This window comes from Falco biarmicus, chromosome 13, assembly GCF_023638135.1.
Source record: "Falco biarmicus isolate bFalBia1 chromosome 13, bFalBia1.pri, whole genome shotgun sequence".
NCBI lineage: Eukaryota > Metazoa > Chordata > Aves > Falconiformes > Falconidae > Falco > Falco biarmicus.
The window spans coordinates 26367618-26380657 of record NC_079300.1 but is presented as its reverse complement, the minus strand read 5'-3'; the positions used below and the strand labels follow the sequence as shown (position 1 = coordinate 26380657).

The 13040-nt window shown below is 43.4% G+C and overlaps 1 protein-coding gene across 1 annotated transcript in view; it reads right to left on the bottom strand.

Annotated features, from left to right (window-relative positions):
* WDR33 (WD repeat domain 33) overlaps positions 1-13040 on the bottom strand; it is a 71339-nt gene that overhangs the window by 13046 nt on the left and 45253 nt on the right. Inside the window, exons 8-17 of the mRNA XM_056358552.1 lie at positions 6624-6750; positions 5896-6050; positions 5683-5761; positions 5051-5161; positions 4154-4248; positions 3984-3992; positions 3243-3329; positions 2855-2994; positions 2340-2492; positions 928-1977 (exon numbers count right to left, since the gene is read on the bottom strand). Of these exons, the coding sequence (XP_056214527.1) occupies positions 928-1977; positions 2340-2492; positions 2855-2994; positions 3243-3329; positions 3984-3992; positions 4154-4248; positions 5051-5161; positions 5683-5761; positions 5896-6050; positions 6624-6750 (2006 nt within the window). The remainder of the gene's footprint in view (positions 1-927; positions 1978-2339; positions 2493-2854; positions 2995-3242; positions 3330-3983; positions 3993-4153; positions 4249-5050; positions 5162-5682; positions 5762-5895; positions 6051-6623; positions 6751-13040) is intronic.

Below are 13040 nucleotides of genomic sequence, written 5' to 3'. Positions count from 1 at the left end.
AGAAATTTTAAGTAGGGAGTCAGTGCCATGCAAATAGGAACTTGTAAGAGCTAATAAATATGAAACCCTCTGCATTATCCGTGGTAGATCAGAAGGTGGAATAAGCCTGTTACGAACACCGCTGACGAGGGCAGAGCAGGTGGCACGTGGCACTGAACCAGACTTGATCGAAACCTGACTCGATCCCTGCAGAATCAACTGGTGCGTCTATAAGCGACACTCTCCCGTATTCCAGGTCAGCTGAATGCAGGCACATCGTCGAGCTGGGGAACCCCCCGGGAGCTGAGCGCCGAGGCAGCGCGACACAGGGATGCCCGACTGGCAGCACCAGCTCAGCGCCCACCCTGCCCCAGCTGCGCGAGTGCGACACAGACTGGCCGCCCGCGCTCCCCAGCACACGGCGCAGTAACGAGTCAATGGTGTGCAACGCCGGCCGCCCAGCCCGGGCTCCAGGGAGCACCGGGGCAGCTAACCCACAGTTAAGATTAACCGAAAGTTAAATTCATCCCACAGTTCAGATTAACTGCTCTGGGGCAACGGAGAGTTGGCAATATATTGCTTTAATTAAACATATGAGTTTTCTTACGTTCAGTTTGCTCAAATTCAACTTAGTGCTTACCTAGTACCCAGGAAATTCTCCATTTAAGACAATTCCGTGACTTTAAATTAAAAAAACCTGGATCTCCTCTTAGGGTTACAACTTGTCATAGCAGACTGATTTCTGTACCAGTACTACCAATAACCTTTTTCCGACAGTTACCTCTGCTGTTTCCAAACGACCCCACTCTTCCCATCACCCTTTTCCCGATGCCCCAGCCTTGCAGGTACGCCCAACCTCCAGCTTCTCAGCTCTTGCTCTGCATCTCTACCAGGCGCTGTTATCACCTCTCCGTTCTTAACGCTCCTGTTACGCAGACCCACACCTACCTGGTTGAATGGGGGGCGAGGCCCATCACCCAGCAGAGGCGTTTTCTGCTGCTGGAAAGGCAGAGGGCCCTGGGAAGGGTGCGGCCCCCTCGAAGGGTTCGGTTGTCCCTGAGGTCCTTGCATGTTTCCTTGAGGCCCTACTAAAGAGCCTTGTGGAGGTCCCTGCTGGCCTTGTGGACCAGGTGGCCCACGCAATTCCTGTGGCGGTCCTAACATTGTACCTTGTGGCGGGGGTCCCTGGAGGCCCCTCATCTCCTGGGGACCATGTCCTAGTAAACCACTTTGCATATGAGGACCTCTCATTTCTTGCGGATGACCCATCATCATCCCTTGTGGAGTAGGTCCCTGGTTATCTCTGGGTCCTGGAGGACCCTGCATCCCTCTTGGATTAAGTCCCATCAAAGGCCCTTGAGATATAGGGCCCTGCATCCCTTGAGATCCTGGAGCTCCTTGCATGCTGTGAGGAAGAGGTCCTTGCATTCCTCGGGGACCAGGTGGCCCTTGCATTCCTTGACTACCAGGGGGACCTTGAGGACCCATGTGACCTTGTGGGCCAGGGGGACCCTGAGGTCCTAAATGAGTCTGAGACCCAGGCAGACCCTGCGGTCCCAAGTGGCCTTGTGGGCCAGCGTTACCCTGTGGACCTGGGGGCCCCATTGGCCCATGAGGGCCAGGATGTCTCTGCATTCCTTGATGTCCGTGTAAATCCTGAGGCCGTGGCATTCCTTGTGGAGGCCCTTGGGGGCCTGGAGGTCCTTGTGGTCCCATGAACCCTTGTGGACCTGCACCTCCTTGGTGTAATGGAGGGCCTTGAGGTCCCATTTGTCCTTGGGGTCCTGGAGGTCTGAACTGTCCTTGTGGACCGGGAGGTCCCATCTGAGGCATATTCATTGGCATCTGCTGAGGTGGAAGGGGCTGCTGAAATCCTTGAGGCATCTGTGACATTGGGCCTTGCCCTGGGAAAGGCTGGGGTCCGTGCAGAGAGCCTCCTGGAGGTGGCGGCTGCACTTGCTCAGCTTGCTTCTGTGCAAGTCTCTCAATCTTCAATTGCTGACCGGAAAAAGTGACCCAGAAAAATCAAATAAGCACAGAGGTATATGGAACAACTAAACATCAGAAGCAATCATCATCTCATTTCTCAGGACTTTGAAAAACATTTAGTGCTTTTCTCTTAACTAACAGAAACAGAACTAAAGAGACCCATAAGTCAGTATTAGTTAGGCGAAATGCAGGGGCCTCACGGAAGCTTTTGTAGCATCACGTGTAAAGTCCAATATCCTGTTCAACTGGATATTTTTTTTTAAAAAAGGTGAAAGCAGTACTGCAAAAGCAAGCTGCACATTTTAGAACTGAGGTCCAAATATATCTCACAGAGCACCACAACCAATTTGCTCCTGTCTTTCCCTACGTACCTCCAGGAGCTGTGGGTTTGTGTACTGAAGTGCTGCCATTTCCTGCTCGATCTCCGCCTGCGTCTTCTTTTTCTCCTCCAGCTTAATATCTTCCTTTCTGTCATTCAGTGGCTCTGGCGGGGGAGGCAACGGGACTTTATTCTGCATCCATGCCTATAAAGAATAGTAAGCACAAGATGAATTCTGTGGAAGGTGTATGTGACATATTGCTGCGCTGGGAAAGGATAAGCTGGAATGCTGTGTACTATGGATGTTCAGAAGCTAAAAACAATGCTGAATAAAACTTCCGTATTTTATAACATCCTATTTTCCAGGTACAGATACAAAATCTAAGGGATTTAACCAAGTGTTTTATGCTTAAATGGTTATTTAACTATGGTGGCAAATTACTTTGCACTGGGTGCTGATGTAAAAGAGCTGATACTGGAAATCCAAAGCATTTCAACAGCCACATACTTTGTAAAGTTGGGAAAACAGCAAGTTGCTCTCCCGTTCACTGTGCATCAGGTACTTACTTGCTGAAACTGTGCTGGTATTGGTTTTGCATAGGGCACTTTTTTCTGTGGCACCTTCTTTTGGTCCTTTTGCATTACTTCCTCCATCCCCCAATCCAGTCCAGGGATTGTCATTTCAATGTCATTGGATTCATCTTTCCCTTTAGCACCAGGGAGACAAACAGTCAGAGCAATGCAGCTTTACAGAGAAATCCCATTACTCTCTTCATGGCTTATCTGGCAAGAGACCAAGAGGCTTGCAACCCTTCCTTCTTTACAGGGGAAATACGCACAACACGTAACTTTAGGAAAAAGCATCTGTGCTACCAAAAAGAATGAAAGGAATGAAAGAGGAGTCACACAGTATCTGGCTGGCTCAGGAAAATGCTTCCCCACAGCTACTGCTTACCCATCTGCTCTTGCTCCATTGCTATTTTCAATTGTTCAGGTATTCCCATCCCTGGAATAACTGCTAGGCTGTTGGGTTCCAGGTCGTCTAGAGAAAAACAATAAATACTTATACTTGGAACACTTTCCTTTATGTTATCATTTTATCCCTTTGAATTCTCACATGGTTTTACTATTAGTATCATCACGTATTTCACAAGCAGTGGGTCGCTTTTTTAATTCCATACGTGAATTACAGGATCTCAAAAGAACTGCAAATTCGGATTCATAAATACATCCCAAAAGGTCACAAACTAGGTTCTTTGAGGAAAGTTACGTTTATGGTGGAAGCTTAGAAAAGAAACTAATAACCCATACCCACACCCATTTTTGTTATAACAAATATCTTTTAAAACGTAAATTGGATTAAAGTGCTGCATTTTAATTAACATCCCCAAACACAAAAGAGCAAATAATCAGAACTGAAGAAACAGATGCGTCCCCAGAGATGAGAAGGTTGCTGAGGCATGCCATAGAGCCGGGCAACCCTGAGCAGCCTAAAATTACCAAGATACATCTGTAAGAGAGGGGTAAAGTTTGAAGATTTTAGTGAAGTTCAGTAACTCGAAAGACTTTCCTGCTGTAGTTAAGGACTATAGGAATTCTTCAAGTCATGTGAAGTTTTCAGGCAGAAAAATAAACTGGAGATATTGCCAGAAGGAAACCCAAACCTCCTTCCAGTGACTGACAGAGCAGGTCTTACCTCCGGGAGCTGCGGAAACAAAAGAAAACTCAGTGTTGGAGTGGCGGTCGCTGGTAACAGGGAGAGCAGTCACCAATAACTGCCTTACCCAGCAGCTGCACTCTAGTGCCCACCCAGCCTTGCTCCTGACCCCAACCCTCTTTCCTCCACATCGAGGACAACTGCCTTACCGTATTCGACACCATCCTCTGACATCCCAGGGAGCAGATTCAAGTTGTAACGATCTCGCATTTTATCTCCAGGACGATTTCTGGTCCAAAACTTGCTGTCAAAAGGAAGTTATATGATTTCAATAAAGGGTCAAGAGTATTAACTACGTTAATGCTTCTTTAACTTTTAGCCTGCTATCTTGATTATGTAAGGATTCAACTCTTCAAGTTCTGAGCTACATCCGAACATTAGGTGTGAGGTTCAAAGCAAAAATAAAACCCCAACAATTATCATATTGAATTATATAGTTACAATTCAGAAGATACTTCAAAGTGTAAGGGGTGTAAGTACAAGGCATCAACATTAGATCCTGGACAGATATATTTCTAGTCCATTTCAAAAACCTTTGCTCAATTCAATTGTATTCTTGATATACTGCTAAACTTGTCAATACACACATCCACACAGAAAAATTTACTCCACTTATAAAATGTCCCGTGTTTACAGCATGTTCAACCTAAAAGCACAAACTATATGCCTCCAAGTACGTTTGCAATGTGAAAAGACAGACAAGACCAGTACAAGATCCGTGGGAAAAACAGCTGTGGAGATAAAAATGTTTCTTCAGCAAGAAACTACAACAATTCTTTGTAAAAAAATTCTTCAAAGCTCACACAAACCCCAAATCCTAGTATTTTTAAAGGCTTTTTAGATGAAGGACAAGAAGTTAGACTCTGCCTTTTAATGTAAAATGTCAGTGCCGTCTCATTTTGACATGTTTCTCTCTCTGCTCTGCCCACTGGCTGTGTATCAGAATCACCTCAATCTATTTTTTGTTCACTGATGCCATGCAACCTTTCTAGTTTCCAAATGTGCACACATTCCCTTAGATCTTTTCTTTAAATATTTGAAAATACCTGGTGTGATCATTTGAGCCTGAACAGAGAATGTGTCCAAGGGGATGCCACGCCAGGCTCCAGATCATTCCCTCATGGGCCATCTCCATTCCACCAACCTCCTTCTCAACCCTGATAAAAAAAGGAAAAAAAATTAAAATAATTAGCCATCACACAGGCGAGTACCTGCTACAGACACAACACAAAACTTTTGCTATTCAGTCATTCCTCTTCCTCTATGCCATATTTTGCTAAACTTAAGCCTCTGTTATTTTTCTACTGGGGGAACTGATCATTCCCAGTTGTTCTTAACAGGAAATTCAGTAACGTAGGGATTTGTAACTGTACACTTAGAAACAAAATAATTACAACACCTCAGCACAACCTCTAACAAACTAGCAGTTCAACCATTCATCACTCTCTCTAAAAAGACTCTTTTTTTTTTTTCTGTTCAAGCAACTGTATCCCTTAAAATACATCTGCACGGGAAAACTTCATAAATGAAGCATATTCACCAACTTCCTTAGGTATAGAGAAAAACTGTAACACAAACATGCATGTTAAATACAGATTCAAAGGTGAAAAGCATTTAGTGTAACAGCTTGCACATCTGACCAACGTTTTCGGAACGTGCTGATGAAAATGCCACATACCCAACATGCCAGAACAACAAAGAGCCATCTGATCCTCCGCTGGCGAACAGCCCCTCGTGAACGGGGTGCCAGGCCACAGCTGAAATGCAAAGCAAGCCACAGTCAGAAAGTATCACGTCAGGAATTCTAACGAATGGAAAGCAGGATCTCAAATATTTCAATGTTTAACCCAAACTGATAACATGTGGGTTTTTATTAATAACAAATTCTGACCTGTGGCCTCCTTCTTATGACCCCTGAAGACTTGAAGTTCTTCCTTCAGATTACGAATGTCAAAGAGCTTACAGAGGTGGTCACGAGAAGCCGTGAGCAGCCAGTTGCCGTTCAGATTGAGTTTCACCTCCATCACTGTGTTTTTATGAGCATGTCTGCAAGCACAGAAAGACAAGACTGCTTGCCCAAGTCCTGATTTCTCAGACACAAATAAGAACGTGATCATTTACCACTCCCAAATATTCAGGTCAGTAACAAAGCAGTGCAGGCTACTAAACTAGAATACCATGGTTTTCTGTGGAAGGCACTACCCCTTAATCCTGTTCTTTTGTACTGCAGAGCAATGGGTAGTGCTTGCTGAGACAGTATTTGGTTACTGGGCACATTTCTACTGCAGCGTGAGAAATTTTTCATCAGCCAAGATGGGACATCTCATTTGTGTTTCCATATCCCAATTTGGTTTTCCAAACGAGAACTGTGTGAGTAAGAGGTCTATGGAGAAGGACAAATTAAATTCAAATAAGGAATATTAAAGTCACCATTTCCCAAGTATAGACTTCTCTTCATCTAACCTCTAAGCTTTCTGGCACAGCTAAAGCACCAGCTTTATACTTGAGGCAACTGTGTATGGCTCAAAAAGATGGGAGACAAAACCTAAGAAGGGCACTTAAAAAAGAAAAAAATATTTGATGAAGTTTGCAAGTCAAAGCCTGTGGGCAAGCACTTACAGTGTGGCAAGGCTCTGGCCAGTCTTTGGGTCCCAGAACTTGATGGGCTGTTGGCTATCCTTACTTCCTGACACAACTAATCCCTTTGTTGGATGCCAGTCAACACATTTCACATCTGCACCATGTCCTGTTAAGAGGATAAAAATTGTTCATATTGAGATGTCACAGACACGGAAAAATTAAAGGGCGGACACCTTATAACTGTAATGTAAAACTGAATGAAAAATGTCACAGAGCACAGGTCACAAAACAAGAATAAACTAAATAAAAACCCTTCTGAGTTACCTAGGTTGCGTTCCTTCCCACTAACCACTGGGAGCACCTTCTTGGATTCCACTCTCAAACCAAGCTCACTTTACCAACATAAAGATTCTCTAAGAAGTTTCTGCTCAAACTGGTACTTTTCTTTTTATTTTTTTTACGTAATTACACAATATTTTAAAAATAACACTGATGAAGTGTTTGTACGGAGGTGGTAAGGGAAAATAACACTGTGACACCTTCTTTTCTGTGAAATAGTGTAGAAATTTAAGGCAAATACGCATTTGTTCCTATCCTATCAGTACTACCCTTTTGCTGTCCTGTCAGAAAACAAGCCAAAAAATTAAATTATGGATCTGAAAACTAAATTAGCATATGATGAAAAGAAATCTTACAAGATGTAACCTCTTACCAGGTCACAGGGATTCAGGTTTTTCTAATGCTCAAGAGCCAGGAGAGAAAAACCTTGGTGCTATCGTTCCATTTTACACAGACTGACGGCTCTTGACAGAGAACCCATGCTGCTCAGCGGATCTGAAAATCTGTCAAGAAGAGATGCCTGTTCTTGCTACGCAGCAAAATTCGGTTTCTGAGCTGAACTATACGGATTTACAGAAGAAATAATGTCGACAATTTCTTACTCCAAACTCTCTCCATGCCAGCCCAGTTCCAGGGAAAGCCAACAGTAAGTGCCAATGCCAGAAGATGAGGCGGCACACAGTGACTTGGGAAAAATGTGGGATGAGAAAGGAAAGAATGCCTGCAACACGGACGACACTGAAGGTATAAAACGGTACGGGAGAATGGCAGCGTGTTCTGTGGGAGACAAGGGTTCCCATCAAAGCCAGGCAGCTCCCATGGGTATTGCTTCGCCATGTGGTGGAACACGTAATTCAAGCAGCGTAAGTTGTCTTACTACAGGCCTTAATCCGACAAGATGATAAAAATTAGTATCAGTTGATATCAGTTAAAAATCAGTATTAGTTCTGAGGCCGCATAAAAGTCAGATCAGAACAAGGAATATATTTCGACCTTAAAAGAAAAGCAAAACATTAACACGTAGAGCACACTCTCCATCAACCTGCCTGCTCTCCAAAGGAAAGGACGGGCAGGGAAGAGATTCTTGCCCCGAGAAGAAACGAACACAGCTTTGGGAAGCGTATGGGGAACAACCTGAAGGATCAATTGATGATTGGGATGAAGGAACCCAACTCTCCTTCTGAGCCCTAGCAGGCAGGATGGCCCCTGGAATACGCGGGGGTCCCAGGGAAGAGCAGGATCCTCAAGCTGCAGACTGTAGATCTGCTCACCAGTGCCGCTCCGCTGGGCTGTCCTACGGCGGGGGGGCACCCCGAGGCATACCCTTCCCTTCTCCCTGGCTCTCCTGACGCAGCAAAAAAATGGAAGACACTTTCTGTCTGGATTTGCTGTCACTCAATCTCTGTCTCAGCTCAAACACGAAGCTGAATGCTGAGCAAACCTTGCTCCCAGGTGTTTATCTGGGAGGAACGCTGAGGGCAGTAGTAAGAGGGAAAGCATTCCTCCTCTGCAGTGGAAAGCAATTCACGGCTGCAGAGCTGCACCTGATGATACTATGTAGGTACTTGCTACATACGTAACCTCCAGGGAAAGACGGGGGATTTTGAGTTCAAGGGCAACAATAGGTCCTTATAGAGAAATGTTCCGTTACAGCTAATGCTACTTGGTTGGACCATACGAAGATGTGTTCAGATTACTTGAGTACTATCCTAAGTATGAAAAAACCAAAGCTCAGCAAAACCAAACACGTACCCACGTGGACTGGAATTACGGCGGCCTTGCTGCTCCTGAAAGAAGGGGGATCGGCGACAGGGCCGCACCGGGAGGCAAAGGGCTGCTCTGCTCGGGCAGCAACATCACACCCAGAAGGCAAGTTACACCAGTGGGTAACTGTGTTACACCGGTGGGTAACTGTGTTACACCGGTGGGTGGCAGCTCGCCCTGCGCAATGCCTGACGCAGGGGTTTATTTGAGTTAAACCCACCTGAATATGTACCCTGAGGGGAAAAAAAGGCTCAGAGGGCACAATCCAGTTCAAATTCAGGGCCACGCGCTCAACCAGAGCATCCATCCTCTAAAAGTCTTCAGAAGGGAGTGATGAGACCGCACCGGCCCGATGGGTTTCTCAGAAGCCAGGTCTGATAGTCACCACCCGCTTGCCCCAGCAGTAAAAGATGCCAGGACACCAAGAACTTGCAGCCAGAGCAGATACATCATCAGGTACGGATCAGCAGGCTTCTGACCAGCAGCAGCACATTAAAGCTGACCACAGGGATCAGAAGAAGTTTCTCCTATGAAAATCACAGCCGTTAGGAAGACAGATAACGGGCATTTCCCGCAGGGAGCAACGTTTCACCAGCGTGCGCTGGACCACGGCAAGTGGCAGAAAACTGGGACCCTCCTTTGTAACCTAATCAAAACAATGTACCCCGCCCTCAAGAGATGCATCTTTTAGACATAATTTTGCACTAAATGGGATCATCACGTATACTTAGCTGTAGGTCCCTAACACAATGAAGCTTTCTCGAGAGAAAATAAATGCTTTTCCTGCAACAAACACGCTTTAAATAAGCTGATCTCAAGGGATGAACTAACTCAGTGGAATTACGTAAGATAACTCAACAGCATCACCTAATCAGACCTTATTTGATTACTTTTTTCCTGTCTTTTTTTTAATTGGAGCGATTGACACTGTACATTGCTTTTCCTTCTTTCTGCTGATAGAGGTACGCACCGTACCCCTGTACATACCTCTGACAGAGGTACATACATACCTTTGTACATACTGCACATACAGGTACATTACCACCTGTAATGAGACAGATGATGCAGAAAATACATTGAAAATAAACCCCCAGAGAAAAAGAAGCCTGGTCAATTTTACTTCATAGTTGTTTTCCATTCTTAGTTCTAGGCTAAAACCTGCAAACTGGACTCCCCTCGGGTACAGAACCCATCACCAAGCATCACGCTCAGAAAACCTTAATTCACACAAGTCTCTTGTTTACATTCCTTATTTCCTGACTCTAAAAGACGCTTTTGCTCAGTAACTTCAACAGTCACACCTGTGTCTGTGGCTTAGAGAGCCGGGACGGGGGTTCCCCTCGGAGCAAGGTGTGCGCCCTTCCTGCCCCCCAGCCCCCTCTGCAAGAGGCACGGACCCTGCACCACCGCCCTGTCTTGTAGGGACACTTTATGGATAAATTAATTGGAATGTGTGAATTGCTTAGCAGTCGTGGCACCATGGAAGGTCTATAAACAAACCGAAATGAAAGACCATAGGTAAAGATTTCTGATAAAATGAAGTCATTAAAACCCATGAGTTAATGCCCGAGCATAAAACAATATACTAACCCTTGTCAGTTTTGCTTTTTCTAAGCATCACAAAAAATCTGTGAAAAAAATAACTTAAAGCCAAGCACATCTAGATTCTTTAAAAAGTTCAGATACAAAAGTAGATCTCTAATACTTTTCATATGCATAATTTTTTTAACTGAGTGACTGTAGATGCAACAATTTAATTAAAATACTGACTGCTAATACTTCTAGCCTACTTATTTGAAGAGCTGTTCTTTAAAAAGACACTGAACAGAAATACTGGCTGGTAAAAGGCATAACAAGCTCTAATAAGATTATGTGTAATAGCATTTGATCAAATCCAGCATGTCAAAAATATGGAAAAGTACACATAAATTAAGGAGTTGATTTTCCCCCCACTCTCTAATTTCTGCATATATGACTTAGTGACTGTAATATATGGTGTAAAAATGTTGTTTTGGATCACTGCTTTTTTATTACAGTCTATAATATATCTATATATTTTATAATAAAACTGTCTCTAAACTATCAATTATAGATGTATCAGGTTTATGGCTGCAGCGCATTTGTTTTCTATTACATCCTTCCCCACAGGAATGAGCCCCATTCTGAATGCACATGAACTGGAAGAAAGAGGATTTTAGATACTGTAGGATTTCTAGATCCTTCTCAGCAATTACTTGGATGTATATACACATATGCAGAGATGACACACTTAAGGCATCTTCTTGTACTTTTTTAACGTCTATGTTCCACAGAAAATGGATATTTGTAACTATATATATTTTAAAGAAAGGACATAATCATTTAACTGCAACAATACTGAATGTTTCTCATTTACAGTGAATTCCATTTGCTTGGATTTTTCTTTTTTCTTTAAGATACATGGTTCTCTTAGGCCCTGTTAAATGGGGAATAGCTAGAGCTGTGTTTCCTCCACTTGAACTGGTCAGGCTTGAAGCCTTTTCATCCCAACACAGTAACGTTCATTTTCCTCTGATCCGTACCCCCAAAACAACAGAACACCTTTGACGATGCCTACTTTCAAAGGATCTGCAGAGAGACATTAGGTCTCGCCACCGTTCAAGCTGAGGTTCTCCATCCCCCCCAAAAAGAGGGGCGGGAGGGCGTGAAATAAAAGAACCTGCAAGTCAAAGATAATGGAAAACACCCATGTTAGCAGAAAGATGTTCTAAGTTTCCTACATAATTTCCTTAGACTTTGTTAGTTGCTTCCAGCCTACCAGGCAAATTGGATTATTCTGCCCGTTCTGTTTTTATGGAAGGCTTTTAAAATGTTGTCTGATGGTTACTCAATTGCTAGTCCCTTCTTCTGTGTAAAACTCACTTAGGAACTGAATACCTCATATCTATAGGAACCTACATACTGTTTGATAACACCAGTCAGGTTAGCAATAAAGGTAAGAATACATTTTAATTCCAATAATTTAGTCTTCTTTGCCCTACTGCATTATGCGAACTATACTGCTCTTGAACACTGCCCTGTGACCCGTCACTTCCTATTCTCCATGCCAAGAAGGAACACCATGGACACCCTCCGTCCGCTCATACACACTAGGCTTTTTCTTTCTGGCATAATGTGGGAGGCTGGTGAATAAGAAATTAAGCGGAAAGCTCCTTTCGGTCTTCAGTGGATTAAGAACAATACTCTCGTCACACTTTCAGACCTCTGTACCATAAATTCAAGATTTATTTTCCTTTATTTGCTCACCATCTAGTTCTTTGCTAGTTTATTAAACGTGGTATCTAAAGAGACTGCTAGGGTTTTAATCTACCTATGGGGAATGTCTCCTAGATCATCAGGATTCCCCTAACCCAGCAGCAGAACAGGACGTAATTAAACCTCGTTTAGAAATCTCCCCATGCTTTTTTTTTTTTTTTTTTTTACAGTTCTATAATGATACTAAATTTTCTTCACAGACAAAAGCTCTTATAACAGGACAGTTTGTTTTTATCATCTGTGAAATCAGAAGGTTAAAAAAATAAAAATTAATAAACACTAATGAAACAGCTATGGGTAAACAAATGAGTTTTCCCGAGATTACCTGGAACAGGTACCCAGCCCCCAAAGCGTGTGTCCATAAATTTGTATGTGCCGGTCCCAACCAAACTTACACCACTCAGTGAATAGTCTGAATTCTACAAAACCCTAAAACACTAGCAAAAACCCACCAGTTTGAACTTAAGGCTAGCTGTGTGCTTGCACAGCTTGCATAATGTAAAATGCACTGCAAAGACTCATGACAATAATCTTGTTCTATTACATGTAATTACCAGTAATGGCATGTAGTGATCTGAATTCTTTACAGCTGTTGAAACTCAATGACAATGTCTTCTGTAAGGGTTTATGGCGAGAGGAAGAAATCCAGCTGGGTGCCAGCATTTGTGGGAAACAGGTCATGCAGGGCTCAGTCTTTAACTGGTGGGACTACTCACATGTTAAACTTAATGTTTACATTCTTCAGCCATTTGAAGATAGAAGGCTGAGCAGCTTCCGAAGCTGAAATGTACTGCTTTGAACAGAAATAAAAATTACACAACTGAAAATGTCTGCTGGTTTAGATTTGTGGTGTCAGGTCCTTTTTTTTTAAAATCACTAAGCCTGTTCAGGCTAGAGTCTATAAACACTATAGAGATGCCTTTCCTTTTAGACATACTTGCTTTTTACTAACTCCTAAATTTATTTTTGAGCGTTATCACTACCTACACCCAATCAGGTTATTTCCTGTATATGTTGTAAACATAGAGACAAAACAAGTTGGACAGAAGGTTGTGCAAC